Source organism: Saimiri boliviensis, chromosome X (assembly GCF_048565385.1).
Source record: "Saimiri boliviensis isolate mSaiBol1 chromosome X, mSaiBol1.pri, whole genome shotgun sequence".
Taxonomy (NCBI): Eukaryota; Metazoa; Chordata; class Mammalia; order Primates; family Cebidae; genus Saimiri; species Saimiri boliviensis.
In genome coordinates this window covers 107,434,314-107,449,350 of record NC_133470.1, presented here as the reverse complement: position 1 = coordinate 107,449,350, position 15,037 = coordinate 107,434,314, and the positions used below count along the sequence as shown (strand labels likewise).

General features: G+C 36.7%; 1 protein-coding gene across 8 annotated transcripts in view; it reads right to left on the bottom strand.

Annotated features, from left to right (window-relative positions):
* Positions 1 to 15,037, bottom strand: part of SMARCA1 (SNF2 related chromatin remodeling ATPase 1) — a 77,231-nt gene that overhangs the window by 13,837 nt on the left and 48,357 nt on the right. For all 8 annotated transcript variants that reach the window (XM_039464088.2, XM_039464090.2, XM_039464086.2 and 5 more), the window contains 4 exons: positions 8,675 to 8,797; positions 6,254 to 6,386; positions 2,406 to 2,524; positions 1,149 to 1,361 (listed from right to left, as the gene is read on the bottom strand). In XM_039464088.2, the coding sequence (XP_039320022.1) occupies positions 1,149 to 1,361; positions 2,406 to 2,524; positions 6,254 to 6,386; positions 8,675 to 8,797 (588 nt within the window). The remainder of the gene's footprint in view (positions 1 to 1,148; positions 1,362 to 2,405; positions 2,525 to 6,253; positions 6,387 to 8,674; positions 8,798 to 15,037) is intronic.

The window sequence follows — 15,037 nt, the reverse complement described above, 5'->3', positions numbered from 1 at the left end:
AGGCTGTATAAATCTACTTTTGTACTAATTGCCTTGGCTGACAAAAGATTAACAATGCCAACATTAAAAATGTGTTGCATGTATTTAAATATCATCGTGAACACCACTGCTAAATAGGACTAGAACAGAACAGGAACACAATTCACATTAGGAAGTAATGGAGGAAAACACCTAAGCTAAAATAAAATCTCTTGCACTTAAATATTGTTTCCTAATAAAAAATTCAACTTAGGCAACAAGTCCTTTTCATTAAAAGTCAATCTTTAAGTCATTCACATAGACTCAAGTATAACCTGCTTAATTACAAAGGGGAAAACATACCTCTAAAGTGGAAAGTACTGAAGATCACCATATTAACAAATGAGCAAACTTAGCATCACCAATAGTGTGACAACCTGACATAATGTACCTTCTGATGGGATGCAATCAAAAATACATAACATCACTTTCATAGCATGCTTGCCAAATATGCTGAATCTAAATCTTACAATGAGTAATGAGGCAAATCCACACTGTGGGACATTCTACAAGACAACTAACTTGAACACCTTTAACAAGTCATGATTACAAAAAGTAAAAAGTGGATTAAAAGAGTTTAAAGAGACCTAACAATCAAATGCATTGTGTGAAATTTGTGGGATCATCAATGCTAAAAAAAAAAAAAAAAAAAAAAGGCTACAAAGGGCATTTGGAGCACAACTGGAAAAGCTTATACATGGACTGTACACTAAACGACATTACTGAATCAATGTTTTCAGGTGGGACTGTGGTTATGTAAGAACATGTCATTATTCTTAGGAGATACATGCTTAAGTATTTAGAGGTGAAGACTCACACTGTAATTCATTTTCAAATGGTTCAGAAATATAGTTAAGTATACTTATGAACATAAAATACAGATATGCATTTCAGAATATAAAATATAGATGTCCCCATATTTTTGAATACAAAATATAGATTCTACATGTATATATAGGCTCTATGTATGTATGTATACATATATATATATACACACACACAGAGAGAAAGTGAGAGAGAGCCGCCAATATGCCAAAATGTCCATTGGAGAATCTAGGTGAAGGATATATGGTGTTTTAAATTTTTCAAAATAAAAAGTTGGAGGAAGTCAGTAAGAAAGGAATACATACCATGGCAGTCCTAGACTTGATAAACCAGTCAAATCTAAACTGTGGAGCATTTCGTACACACTGTCTTAATTCTTCATATACATTTTCTCTATCAAAGCCCATTTTGTGTAACATGCAAATCAAGAATCTATCTTCTTCCTCAGTGTAGTTCTTGCCTTTGCTTGTTCCATACTGAATGCGCAACTGATGAAATGGAGCCTTGTATCTTGCAATCTGTGTATTTAAACAAAATCGTGCTTTTAGTTGTATGGAGGGAAAAACTCCACAAAAGCCAAAGCAAGGGTCTAAGGCCTCAGTCTGTTCTCACATAAATATTATATTTAAAAATTAAAATATAGCTACATAGTTATTCTCATACATAATCATAATCACAGTTATCCACATGTAATCATAAATATATACATATATACAATCATATCATCTTTAATTTTACTAATAAATCTCAGGTTATAAAGTAGAAAACTAAAATGGCATTAAAAAAAAAAAACCCTAAAGCAAAATGCTCTAAGCCCTCTGTCACGCCCTCATAAGGGCTGCTACAAGGCTCCTCGGCTGTGTAACAGCACTAGCGCTATAAAAGCACCCGCAGTTTAGCCAGCTAGGGAAGAAAATGTCCAAAACAGTCAAAACATCTCCTTCCTCAGGGAAGTTAAAAACAAAAAAACAAAACTCCGCTCTTCCAAGCTCTTGTAGTAGGCTTGGCGGCTGTCAAAAAGGCCCCCAAACATCCAGGGGCTTAACTGTTTCTATGTAATGCTGTGCTGCAGCAGTCACATTCCATTATCTACTTTCATGTTCCGCTTCTGTACCTGGTTCCTTTCTTCTAAAATAAAAATGAGTAATAGTAACATAAATGTTAACGTCCTTAACATTCTTAACAAATATTTAAAAAGTGCTAACACATTAGGTTTTCTCCTTGCCTCAGCTTCTTAAACATCTTAAGCCCCTGTCTCCAAAACACGTGATTTACCTAGCCCTATCACTAACCACCATTACCGCACCCTACCTACCCTGCCCAGGCCACTGCCAACTCTACGCTCCAGTTGGCAGTGGACCCCTGGGCCCAAACTCTTTTTTCTCTATCTCTGTGTCTTATGTTTTTATTTTCACAGTTTCTTGTCTCCACACCTGTAAAAAAAACTCACAAAACCCGGTAGGGCTAAATCCTATATAGTTGAATGTGCAGTAAGAAGTCAAAGCTGACCACAATTACACAATTAAAACAACCTAATAATAATTTGACATAAAATGCAATACCTTGGCATCCAGGGCTTTCTTGATACTGATCCTTCGTTGAATTCTTGCTTCTCCACGTTCAATTTGAGCCATAATTTTCTCAATGTCCTGTAATTCATTGCAACGTTCCCAAAATACAGCTGAAAAACAGAGTTATTTCTTTAAAATCCTATCATTTAAGCAAATAAATCCAAGGAATTGTAGAATAAGGAATTAACAGGAAAGAATACAGTGAGCTTGTACTTCTTTCTGTGTGTGTGTGAGATGGGGTCTTGCTCTGTTGCCAGGCTGGAGGGCAGTGGCACGATCTCTGCTCACTGTAATCTCTGCCTCCCGGGTTCAAGCGATTCTGCTGCCTCAGCCTCCTGAGTAGCTGGGACTACAGGCAAGTGCCACCACGCTCAGCTAATTTGTGAATTTTTTAGAGATGGATTTCACCATGTTGGCCAGGATGATCTTGATCTCTTGACCTCATGATGCGTCCGCCTTGGCCTCCCAAAGTGCTGAGATTACAGGCATGAGCTACCACGCCCAGCCACTTGTACTTCTTAAAATTAAGATTCAGATTCATCTTGTATATATAATATGTTCAATTATTAAATACTACTAACCTTTCACTTAAAAATTAGACCTCAACAAGGTTTTAGGTTAGCAATTTTCCTTTCATGAAATAGTATGGAATCTTATGATCCATCCCAAATGACTAGGATTTCAAAAGAGGATACAGATACTGATTTAAGCTAGGCTTTTTACTCAAACGTGATAGAAAAAGGGCCAAACACATAAAATGATACAGGAGAGAGCAATATATAAACAGTGAATATAGCTTCCTAGCATGCAGAAACAAAACAAACTACTATGGGCCGGGTGCGATGACTCAAACCTGTAATCCCGCACTTTGGGAGGCCAAGGTGGGCAGATCGCCTGAGGTAGAGAGTTTGAGACCAGCTTGGCCAACATGGTGAAACCTCATCTCTACTAAAAGTACAAATGTTAGCTGGGCATGGTGGCGCGCTTCTGTAATCCCAGCTACTCAGAAAGCTGAGGCGGGAGAATCACTTGAACCCAGGAAGTGGAGATTCAAGTGACATGGCCCCCAACCTGACAGGCAGTAATTAAATAGTTCTAAGCTAGTCATGCCACCTAGCCTGGTGTCAAATTTGACAGAAAGTCTGACAGGATAATCTTTTTGAACCACATTTTTTCACACACACTGATGCTATCTCCCTGCCTATCTTCTGAAGAAAATTCTTCTTAAAAATCTCTCTGCACGTACCCTTTTACATTCTTTTCATTCTACTCTTCATGCTAAAATTTCTCTCTTCAATCTATTTTTTCCCCTAAGCCTCCAAATGCTGAGATCTCGACGTTGAGCCAAGATCATGCCACTGCACTCCAGCCTGGACGACAGAGTGAGACTCCATCTCAAAACCAAACAAACAAACAAAAAAAACCACAAGCTACTATGAACAGGTTGTTCAAATTTTTTCTATGTAGCAGCCATTTTTACTGAAATTGTTATTTGCTTTGGAATCGCTCACTAATCATCTTACAGTATTTCCAATGACCAATAGCGTGTTTTTAAACTTACCTGGAATAGGCTTTTCTCAAAAAAACAAAAACAAAAACAAACACAAAACCCTCATTAGGATGTTAATTGCACACATATTGAAAAATATTCAAATTACCAAGTCACCCAACCAAATTTTATAGATGAGCCAAATAATCTGACTATTAATATGTCACATCTTATGACTTCAATGAAAGGCTTTTTAATGACATACTCCACATCCTCAAGCTTTTCATTTTTAGAGCCTATCAAGAAAGATATGTGAGCGCTCTGATTTTTATAAGCACCTGTGTTCATTTATTCATTCACTCACTTATTCATTCAACAAATATTTAAACACCTGCTGTATAAAAAGATCCTATATACTAATGGATGGGCACTGCACACATTTCTTATCTTACTGTAACCAACTACAACAAACTCGTTGCAATCTCCCCACCCTCTGACATGAGCCTCCAACCTGGCAGGTAGCAATTAAACAGTCCTAAGCTAGTCATGCCACCTATCCTGGTGTCAAATTTGACGGAGAGTCTGACAGGATAATCTTTTTGAGTCACATTTTTTCTTGCAACTTCACATACACTGATGCTATCTCCCTGCCTATCTTCTGAAGAAAATTCTTCTTAGAAATCTCTCTGCACGTACCCTTTTACATTCTTTTCATTCTACTCTTGATGCTAAAATTTCTCTCTTCAATCTGTTTTTCCCTTAAGCCTCCAAATGCCCTAAATTTATGTGCTAAATGTTATGAGTAGTACTAATGTCATGCTGGTATCAAGGAAAAGAAAGCTCATAAACTTAATGTTACATTACATGTAATAAAAATTCAATACAACTAACCTCTAAAGTCCCCCAGAAGACCGTTTTAGATTTCCAGAAGAAAAAAATCTCCCTAATTAAATCTGGATTTCTTCAAGCACTAGCACTCTAGATAAATTAAAAGCTGCTCCTAGGCAGTATGAATCTTTCGTATATTTATTAGTACTGTCACGTTTCTTTCCCAGTATTGCAAAAGCAGCATTTCAGTGGTTAGGTTAAGTAAATTTGGGGCAGGGGCTATCATAGAAACTTAAACCTATGTAAAATTGTTTCAATGGCAAAAAAATGCTCTAGATTCTAAACATCTTGGTTCAAATTATAAATTTAAGAGCTGAACCTATTTGGAAGTTAGACAAGTCCTATGTACTACATATAGAAAACTTGCTAGAAATATTTACCTATTTTTAATAAGATTTCTGGATAAACACATGGAGTTTCTGGAGGGTGGTATGCTCAGGGAGGGCACCAAATCTCTGCACCCCCTTGGCCCATACTTTGCTCTACACACTTCATCTGTATCCTTTGTAATATCCTTTATAATCAACCAGTAAATGTAAAAAAAAAAAAAAATTGGGCTGGGCACAGTGGTGCACGCCTGCAATCCCAGGACTCTGGGAGGCCGAGGCGGGTGGACCGTGAGGTCAAGAGTTCAAGAGCAGCCTAGCCGACATGGTGAAATTCCGTCTCTAATAACAATACAAAAATTAGTTGGGCATGGTGGTGAGTGCCTGTAGTCCCAGCTACTCGGGAGACTGAGGTAGGAGAACTGCTTGAACCCAGGAGGCAGAGGGTGCAGTGAGCCAAGATCGTGCCACCGCACTCCAGCTTGGGTGACAGAGCAAGACACTGTCTTGGAAAAAAATTAAAATATAAATAATAAACAAAATCCATATGCTTCAGCAGCTAAACTGATTCTGGTCGAGCTCAACAAACACAGGTGGGTAAGAGAGGGAGAGGATTCGAATACCAGTAAACAGATTAATTAAAGCAATCTTTTCAGATCTGTGCCCACTAGCCTCAAGTTAATGGGACCCACAGGAACCGTCTGGAATAGGTTGAAACTCTAAGGGTGGTTGAGCATCTAAATGGGCCTGACAGGAACTCTCTACTTCAAGGACGACCTAGAAAGAAAGGCACTAATTCAATCCACTGAATATGAATCTCCGAATTGAACCAGAGGAGAATGAAATTCCAGAAACGGGAAGGTGGGAAACTAGTTTCATCACTGCTCATCCAATAGCCACCCTTGTTTTATCAGAGCTTTATTTGGTTCTTTTAGCTAATTGATAGAGTCAACAGCGGTCAGTTTGTTAGGATAAATCTTATAATCTTTTCATAGAAATACAATTATAGTTTATACTCTCACCTATGTCTTATTCATAAAAGTTTAAAGCATCCCTGAACAAAGGTACAATTAAATTGATGCTTAATAAATGAATAATGTTTAAATACAACACCATGTTTCAAATTATATACAAACCTGAATACTCCATGACCTCCTCAGGGGATTTGCCCTCTACCTCTCGAGCTATGTTATCAATGTCATCTCTTCCGTATTTCTCATTAGCTTTAATAAACTGGTTAAAATCTCGTTTAGTCCAGTTTGTGAAACCCTGTGAATAAAAAGTTAAGCATTATCAATAGAGATTAAATTAATAAATCCATGTATTGTCCTATTTACTTCTGTACAATGATACATTAAAAAACAGTTTAAAATGCTTAAGATGTTTCTCCTTATAAAATTGCACGTATTTTATGTTGTAATCAAAAGTTGAGTGAGAGTTATTAAAGAAATAACTGCTTTTCTATTACAAAGAGAATGTAATCTTCTCTAAGTACTTAAAGTTGATTTATAGTTCTAAGATCTGTAGTTTTTAATTTCATATTTTATAGATGCCTACTACATTAAAATACAAATGCATGAAAATAAAAATGCTAATATAAATGCCAAAGTCTTGATATTCTAGTACTTCAATGATTTTTTTTTCAGATCTGTTCCCATGTAAATTAAGAGAGGAATGTGGATGCATTAAATCAAAAGAACACAGAGGAATAACCAAAAGAGAATGTAAAAAAAGAAAAAAAAAATTTGTAGCTCTTTACATCATTCTGAACTAGTGTGAATAAATAATTTCTGTTTTAAATTATGTTCACAAATAGAACTTCTACAAGTAGAACATTATTAGACCCACTCATTTTTTTTTACTAAAACTTAAAACACTTTAGACAGTGTTCTAAATTCCCTTGGCATTATTAGAACGTCTGTGAAATCACAAGACCAAGAATTTGTTTTCCACTCCTCAAACCTCAACTCACCATAAATGTGATACTCTAGACATTGAAAAACTCTATCCGTGGCTTTTAGTTGATTAAGATTTCAGATGACCCCACATTTTGTTCCTATGTTCTGCCATGGCTTTTGAAAAAGATTATTTAAGGCAGCAGAGGAGGACGAAAACGAATTCATCTACTAGGAGGGGCAAAAAATTTCTAATTACAATCTAAAAGATTATCTCAGTTGAGACTGTATATTCTTGTTATACCATCCATTTACAATATACTCCAAGCCACGTAGCATTCTAAAGCCATAACTTTACTTTTGCATTCAGGAAATACATACAGAACATGAATATTTAAATGTTTTCTTTTATTCTGTTGTAAGTCCCAATATTCAGCCATCTGCAATTGTAATTTCAAACTAAACTTTATTACTTCCAGGCATTTGGCTCAAAAACTTATGAATGTAATTTGTGAAAATTCATACAATTACATGTTATAACAATGAAAAGACCTATATAATAAATAATATATAAATATAAAAACTCTCTTTCAATAATTAATGTGGAGAATTACCTACTACTATGCATTGCATATTGTTCAAAATTTGCTGAATAAATAAATCTTCCTGGCAACCCTCTTATTAATGTCTTACAGCACACATTTTTGTTTATTATTTTGCAAGTCTTCTGTGCTGAAATTATTCTATCTTCTACAGTTTATTTTAGAAGTAGAACAATCGTAAAACTCATCATAGCAATAATGACTTGAAAGCATTAATATTTTGTTCAAATGGAAACCTTCCTAATTTAATAACTGTTATCCAATGATCACCTTAAAAAGCTTCAGAAATCTCTCATCATTGTATGAAAGTTCTAAGAAAGGATAAAAAGAATTTTGAAATTTATGAAATAATTCCATTAATAAAAATTAGTGGAATATAACCTCAGGAGACAATTCACATCTATAAACAGATGAAATTTAAATTTTCAAGAATATGTTTTAACAGGCTTGGCGCAGTGGCTCACACCTGTAACACCAACACTTTGGGAGAACGAGGCGGGCAGATCACTTGAGGTCAGAAGTTTGAGATGAGCCTGGCCAACATGGTGAAACCCCATCTCCATTAAAAACACAACAATTAGTGAAGCATGGTGTCAGGTGCCTGTAATTTCAGCTACTCAGGAGGCTCAGGCAGGAGAATCGCCTAAACCCGGGAGGTGGAGGATGCAGTGAGTTGAGATCACACCACCGCATTCGAGCCTGGGCGACAGAGGGAGACTGTCTCAAAAAACAAAAAAGTTTGTTAATAACTACTATCAGAATTCAAATGTGGATTCACTGACCTTATTATAAATTGGCAAAATGTATTTCATATTGCTAATACTTGACACTTATATTTTACATATACATATTATCTAGTATTTCTAAAATGGCATATTCTATAAGAACCATTTTTTTAAATAGGGATATTTGGTCTAAACATGTTTACAAAATAGCCCTGAATTCTGTTGGTGTGTCACATTAAGATACTAGGCCCATACAATAAAAATTAAGTGTGATCTATATTTTCTTTTTTTCTATTGATTGATTTTAAGTATTTCAACCATTGAAAATAGTTTACTTGTGTGAGAAGTTTTTCCTTTTCTTCAGTCTCTTCTGGTGTAAGAGGTTCAGCTCCATCAATCTTTTTTTGCTCTTCTCTTTGAGCCAGAGCTGGATTTGGGATATCAGGATTTCTTGGGACCTATAAAATCAGGAAACAAACTTAAGAGTAAACTGATGACAAAAATTAATTACTAAAGCTGTATATACACATATCAATCTTCAGAGTTATTTCAAGAATAAACAATATAAAATCATAGCCAGAATGACACATGGTCCTTTCTACATTTCTGCTACCATGATCCTATTGAAATAAAAAAATATTCTTGTGCCACATGAGATTTCATACTTAAAATCCACCAGTAAATGAATGCCACATTAGATTTCAGATTTGATTATACTCTAGAACAGTCTATCCTTATACTATTGTAATACACAGAACAAACAAAAAGTTTGGCAGTAAAAAAAGGGGCTGGGGGGCATATTCCCCTGGCAACATAAAGCAGGGTGGAGAAATGGTAATGCACCTAAACATTACATCCAATAGTCTGATCAGTTCAACATGCCAAAAGAAAGGAGTGCTTTTATTGCCTGCCAAGGTATGTAAGCGCAGAGAGCATTTTTACAGAAAATGGAAAGTTTGGAAAATGTAACAAGATAATGAAGGAAAAAGAGGAAACAGAGAAGAGGGAAGGGTAGAGTAGAGCACACAGACAGCTATGATAGGACCAGCAGTCAAGGGGGAAAAGGCTACAACAGCAGTGACCAACAGAAATCATTAATGGTGTTTTGGTTACAGAACTGCAAATACAGTGACAACTGAGAAGAGAACTCGAGTTCTAAAGACGAGGACAGAAGTTCAGTTCTCCAAGAAAGCAAGCTGTCACCTGTATCTCAAAACCGTAGCCTGCAGAGCCTCAGTGTATCACAGTGAACACATATAACCAGTGTGGTTCAGCAGTATGGGGCTGAACTATATACACTGTTTCTTTCTTTTTTTTTTTTTTTTTTTTTTTTTTTTGAGACGGAGTTTCGCTCTTGTTACCCAGGCTGGAGTGCAATGGCGCGATCTCGGCTCACCGCAACCTCCGCCTCCTGGGTTCAGGCAATTCTCCTGCCTCAGCCTCCTGAGTAGCTGGGACTACAGGCATGCGCCACCATGCCCAGCTATTTTTTGTATTTTTGGTAGAGACGGGGTTTCACCATGTTGACCAGGATGGTCTCGATCTCTTGACCTCATGATCCACCGCCTCGGCCTCCCAAAGTGCTGGGATTACAGGCTTGAGCCACTGCGCCCGGCCTATATATACTGTTTGTATGGAGGAACAAACAAAGTCTCTTAGCTCAAAGCCTGATACCATCGCTATGCACATCTTTAGCTATAAGGAAGCACACTGATTTACGAGGGCAAGTACATAACATGTGTACTACACTGCATAGCATTCCATTAAACATGAAAATAAAAGGGCTGGCAGTAAGCCTTCTACTGCTTGAAATGCACACATACCATAAATGACTCATTCCCTAGGGGCAGCAGGTAGTCATGGTTTTACTAGAGTGGAATTAGATTACATATTAGAGTGCATTTTTATCATTGTTATAGGTATTGCATAGAGTTTGGATCTATAACATTGTAACTTAAAAATAACTTTAAAAAATTATTAAGTCCAATAGTTCTTCAAGTATAAAACCTAACTGAGCATTAAAAAGAAATACCAAGAAAGTATATTCACTTGTAATCATCAGTATCAGGCAACCAAATTGGCAGGTATTGACTAAATGTCTATTATGTTTGTAGAACTATGGTAAGTACTGATTGGAATATACAAGAAATACAGGTTTTATCCCTTATCCCAAATGTTTCAGACAAGAAGTCTTTTAGATTTCAGATTTTTTTGGGGTGGGGCAGGGGGTTGGAATATTTGCATTATACTTATCTGTTGAGCATTTCTAATTTGAGAATCTGAAATCCAAAAAATGCTCCAATGAGCATTTCCTTTGGGTGTTGTGTCAGAGCTCAAAAAGTTTTGGATTTCAGAAGATGTCAGATTTCAGGTTTTCAGATTAGGGAAGAAAGAATATTCTAAGCTAGAGCAGTATGAGCAAAAGCATGAAGGTAGAAACATGCCAGAAGGCACATATGGGGTTTATGTTGAAAAGAGATAAGAAACAAGGCCGTGTAGAGACAGATTTACAGGGTCTTGAATACACAGAAGGTGCTGGAGACTTTTAACAAGACAGTGAAGTGTCAAACTGTAGTGTTTTCACCTGTAAGCCTTTTGCTGGATGGACTGAAAAGTAGGGAAGCGACTAAGAGGTAAGAGAACCTACTGAACTATCATAATCTACAAATGAGGTATGATCATCTGGACTAGGATGGTGGCAAATGGAAATGGAAAAGAAGGTATATGTTTAAAATGAAATGTAGCCCAGTCATAGCATGATTAAAAACAACTTTTCTTCAGTGGCTAAACCTAATGTTAAAATTACAGGCATACCAGCAATTCCATTCCTAAGTATTTACCCAAAGAAAGGAAAACGTATCTATACAAAGAATGACAAGATTGTTCAAAGCAGCTTTACTCATCACAGCCAAAAGCCAGAAAACAGCCCAGATGACCATCAAGAGAATGGATTAAGCAAAGTGTGACCTATCCATACAATGGAATAGGTATTACACAATAAAAAGAAAAGAACACCACAGATACATGGGACAACACGGCTTACTCTCTAAAACATTATGCTAAATGAAAGAAGCCTTGTACATACTGTATGATTCTATTTATGTGAAATTGTAGAACAAAAATTACAAAGATAATCTGTGGAAGGAAATATCAGAACAGTGATTGCCTCTGAGGAGTGCATATATATGCACTTTCTGGGGTGACAGTAATGTTCCATATCTTTATAGGAGGAGTTCGAGTTACATAAGTGTATGCATTTGTGAAAATACACTGAATGGTACACTTAAGGTTTATATATTTCACTCTATGTAAATACTTTTAAAAAATCATAAACATTTTATGATTTCATATTTGATTATGATTTCATATTTTATGACTGGCTAATGACATGCATGTTGAAGTGTTTCTGGGTAAAATGTACTTATGTCTGCAACTTTGAAATGCCTAATAATAAGATAAATATCCATATGATAGAGGGCCAGAGAAAAGGAAAAATAGGTGAAAAAACAAATATAAGATGTAAATTGTAGAATATATGTGGTGTATATATGGGTGTTCACTATACAATTATTTCAATATTTTTGTATTTTTTTAAATTCTTCAAATATGTTTTTGTAAAAGTACAGATACAGCTTTAAAAGTTAACAGATCCCTTAAATTGCTGGTATGTGAAATTACTTTGTTTTCAAATTTTAATTTTAATTGAAAGAAACCTCTTTGATCTTAAGACATTCTTCTGTTAAATATTTTCAAAATTTCCATGTCTAAGAAACCATATTTTTAATAAAATGAAAATATTCTATAAACATCTAAGTTATGACAGAAAATAGATAATACACCCACATAAAATTAAATAAAATAACAATGTTTATTCCCATGCAGATATCCCCATACTAAAAATTTTCCGTTTCAATTTCTAAAAAAAGCAAAATCATAATGTTGTATAAAACCATTAGATTTTAGGATCCGCTAAAATTTATTCTGTATCTAGTGGTCATATTAATTGACACAGCAAAACAAGAATGATTTCATGAAAGCTATGTTTGCTAATTCTAGAAATTACTCAAATACATAGCTGCTAAAATGTTCAGAATTTGAAAAGGCTCAAAAATTGTAAATTCCTATATCTTTTCCTAATATATTTTGGCTGTGTCCCCACCCATGTCTCATCTTGAACTGTAGCTCTGAACTAAACTGTATTATTGGTGCAGTTAATTAGAAATCAAGTGGCAACAGGAGGCCTAAGGTAAAGACCATCTGAGAGTGCAGTAACACCGGGGAACGCCTCGGGGTCGTTTCAGAGCAGGGAATACTGCTCTGGTCACATGAATGCCTTCTCCACATGGAGACTGCAGGAGGGCCTCGTAAAGAGGGCCGGTGCAAAGACCTCTGAGAAGGGAGGCGACCTCTGCTCACAAGATCTGGGAGGGTCTTTTCAGATGGGAGCAGGCAAGGAGGAGAAAAGCCTTGCAGGGCAGCGATCAGGCTCTGCCTAGGTTCTCGGAATACGGAGTAATTTTAGTTGCTCTATGTCTCCAATGCTCGGCAGATAAAAGCCCCTTGATGCATTGGGTGTGGTCAGACCAGGTGGCTCCTCATCTGCTATACTTCTGAAGCAGCTGCACCCTGGTAACAATCAGTGATAAACTCAGAGTACTAGTTTAGCATGTCTTAGAAGGATCTCAAGTGCCGTTAAATGCTCAGAGCACTGGTTTAACAGGCCTTAGAAGGAGCTCAAGTGCCCCTCTCCCCATCTTACCTACCCCTTCACCCTCCCCTTCCATGCCCATAAGATAATGAGATTATGCACATAATAAAAAGTGTATGGAGCCCAGAACTCAGGGCCAATGGAGTTCCCACACTTGCACTGGTCCCCCGGACCCATGCTGTAAATTCTACTCTTGTGTCTCTGTCTTAATTTCCTTTTCTCAATCCCTCATCACTGCCGGGACTATAGGCACCCATGTATGGGGTTGGGGCTGGTACCCAACACATGGCGGCAGCTCTTTCCCATGCTGTTCTCATGATAGTGAATAATTCTCACAAGATCTGATGGTGTTATAAAGAGGAATTCCCCTACACAAGTTCTCTCTTCCCTGCTGCCATGTAGGATGTGACTTGCTCTTCCTTGCCTTCTGCCATGATTGTGAGGCCCCCCAAGTCCATGTGGAACTGTGAGTCAATTAAACCTCTTTTCTTTATAAATTACCCAGTCTTGGGTATGTCCTTATCAGCAGCGTGAAAACAAACTAATACAACTCCTATAAAAAAAAAAAAAAAAAAAAAAACTTATCCTTCATAGTCATCATTTTAATAAGACATACAATTTTTTACCTCATGAGGTTCGTATCAGCATTAAGCTTCCTGGAATGACTTCAAAGTGCTACATAAGAATTAAGCAGACAAATTACAGACCAATAGTACTGAACAGATATCTAGGAGGTATTTAAAGTCCTCATACTCTGTCTCATTATCATCTCCAGCAACACAATATATAAAAAGTTATCTTTCTAAAGGAAAGATCTCAATTATTATTTGGATTTCTAGTCAGACACGAAGGAATTTGTGATTAAGAACTGTATTCCATGAAGTAGTGAAAAACATTTTTTTGGCCTTGTTTCTTAGGAGTTTAGCAAGCATTGCGTAGAAAATACGGAATACTGAATTAAATGTGACAGCATACAAAATAAAAGCAGTAACCTGAAATCAGTTCACCATATTTTAGTTATACCACTGCAAAAATAGGTGGCCCACAATGACAGATTACCAAAACTCACAAAGATGATGGAACTTCCTCCATGTGTCGAATGTGTCTATTAGTCCCTAAAGAATTTTTTATTGGGGATAAATGTCAGAATGTTCTACAGCTTTCTTCAGCTTCAAATGTGGCAAAACTCTTGCATTCCAGGTGTTAGACTCAATGGAATGTCCAGATATTCTGGATTTTTTATGCTGCAATTGAAATTTCAATTAAGTCATCCTCTTCCAATATAAAGGTTTTAGTGACCAAGCGATTGCATGCATTAAATAACAACTCCTTTAAGTCGAAAGAGCAATGAAGCCTTTGAATATGCCTAACTTGCAACAAGATCAAAGCTTAGACAGCAGCAGGAATGAGCAAATCATGTACTGCTATCCACCAAGTGGTTAGGGCAAAACAAGTACTTCTCTCACCTTCAAATAAAACAAAACTCTTTAACTCCAGATCTTATTATCAGTAATACTGCTGTCACCTTGTGCTGAATATAGGAGTGGGAAGGGGGGAAGCAAAACAGAAAATGAAAATGCAAATAAGCGAAAGTACAAGGAAACCGCTCTTTACCAATTGCTTCAAAACCTGTGAGCCCTTCACTAGCCCCACTCCAAATCACAACAGATTAAGCCCTTGAGGACTCAACATAGATAAAATGTAACCATGAACCACAGTGTCTCCAGCTATGGGCATCACCTATCTCCCCTTGGCTAACAATCCTTTAAGCAGAAAAGGGGGAAAGAGTCCCTTTTTGAGAATCTGTGTATACAGAATACCAGGTAACTTCACAAAAGCAGTTTTGTTTTGTTAATTTGAGGATAAACTAGTGTTCCATTCACTTTGTGGCCCTGATGAGTTTTCTGAAGGTATGAGCGGAAATAAAGCAATGCTAGCCATGCCTTGAGAAGATGTCCAATGGTTACACAACGCATGATCCTTGAAAGGC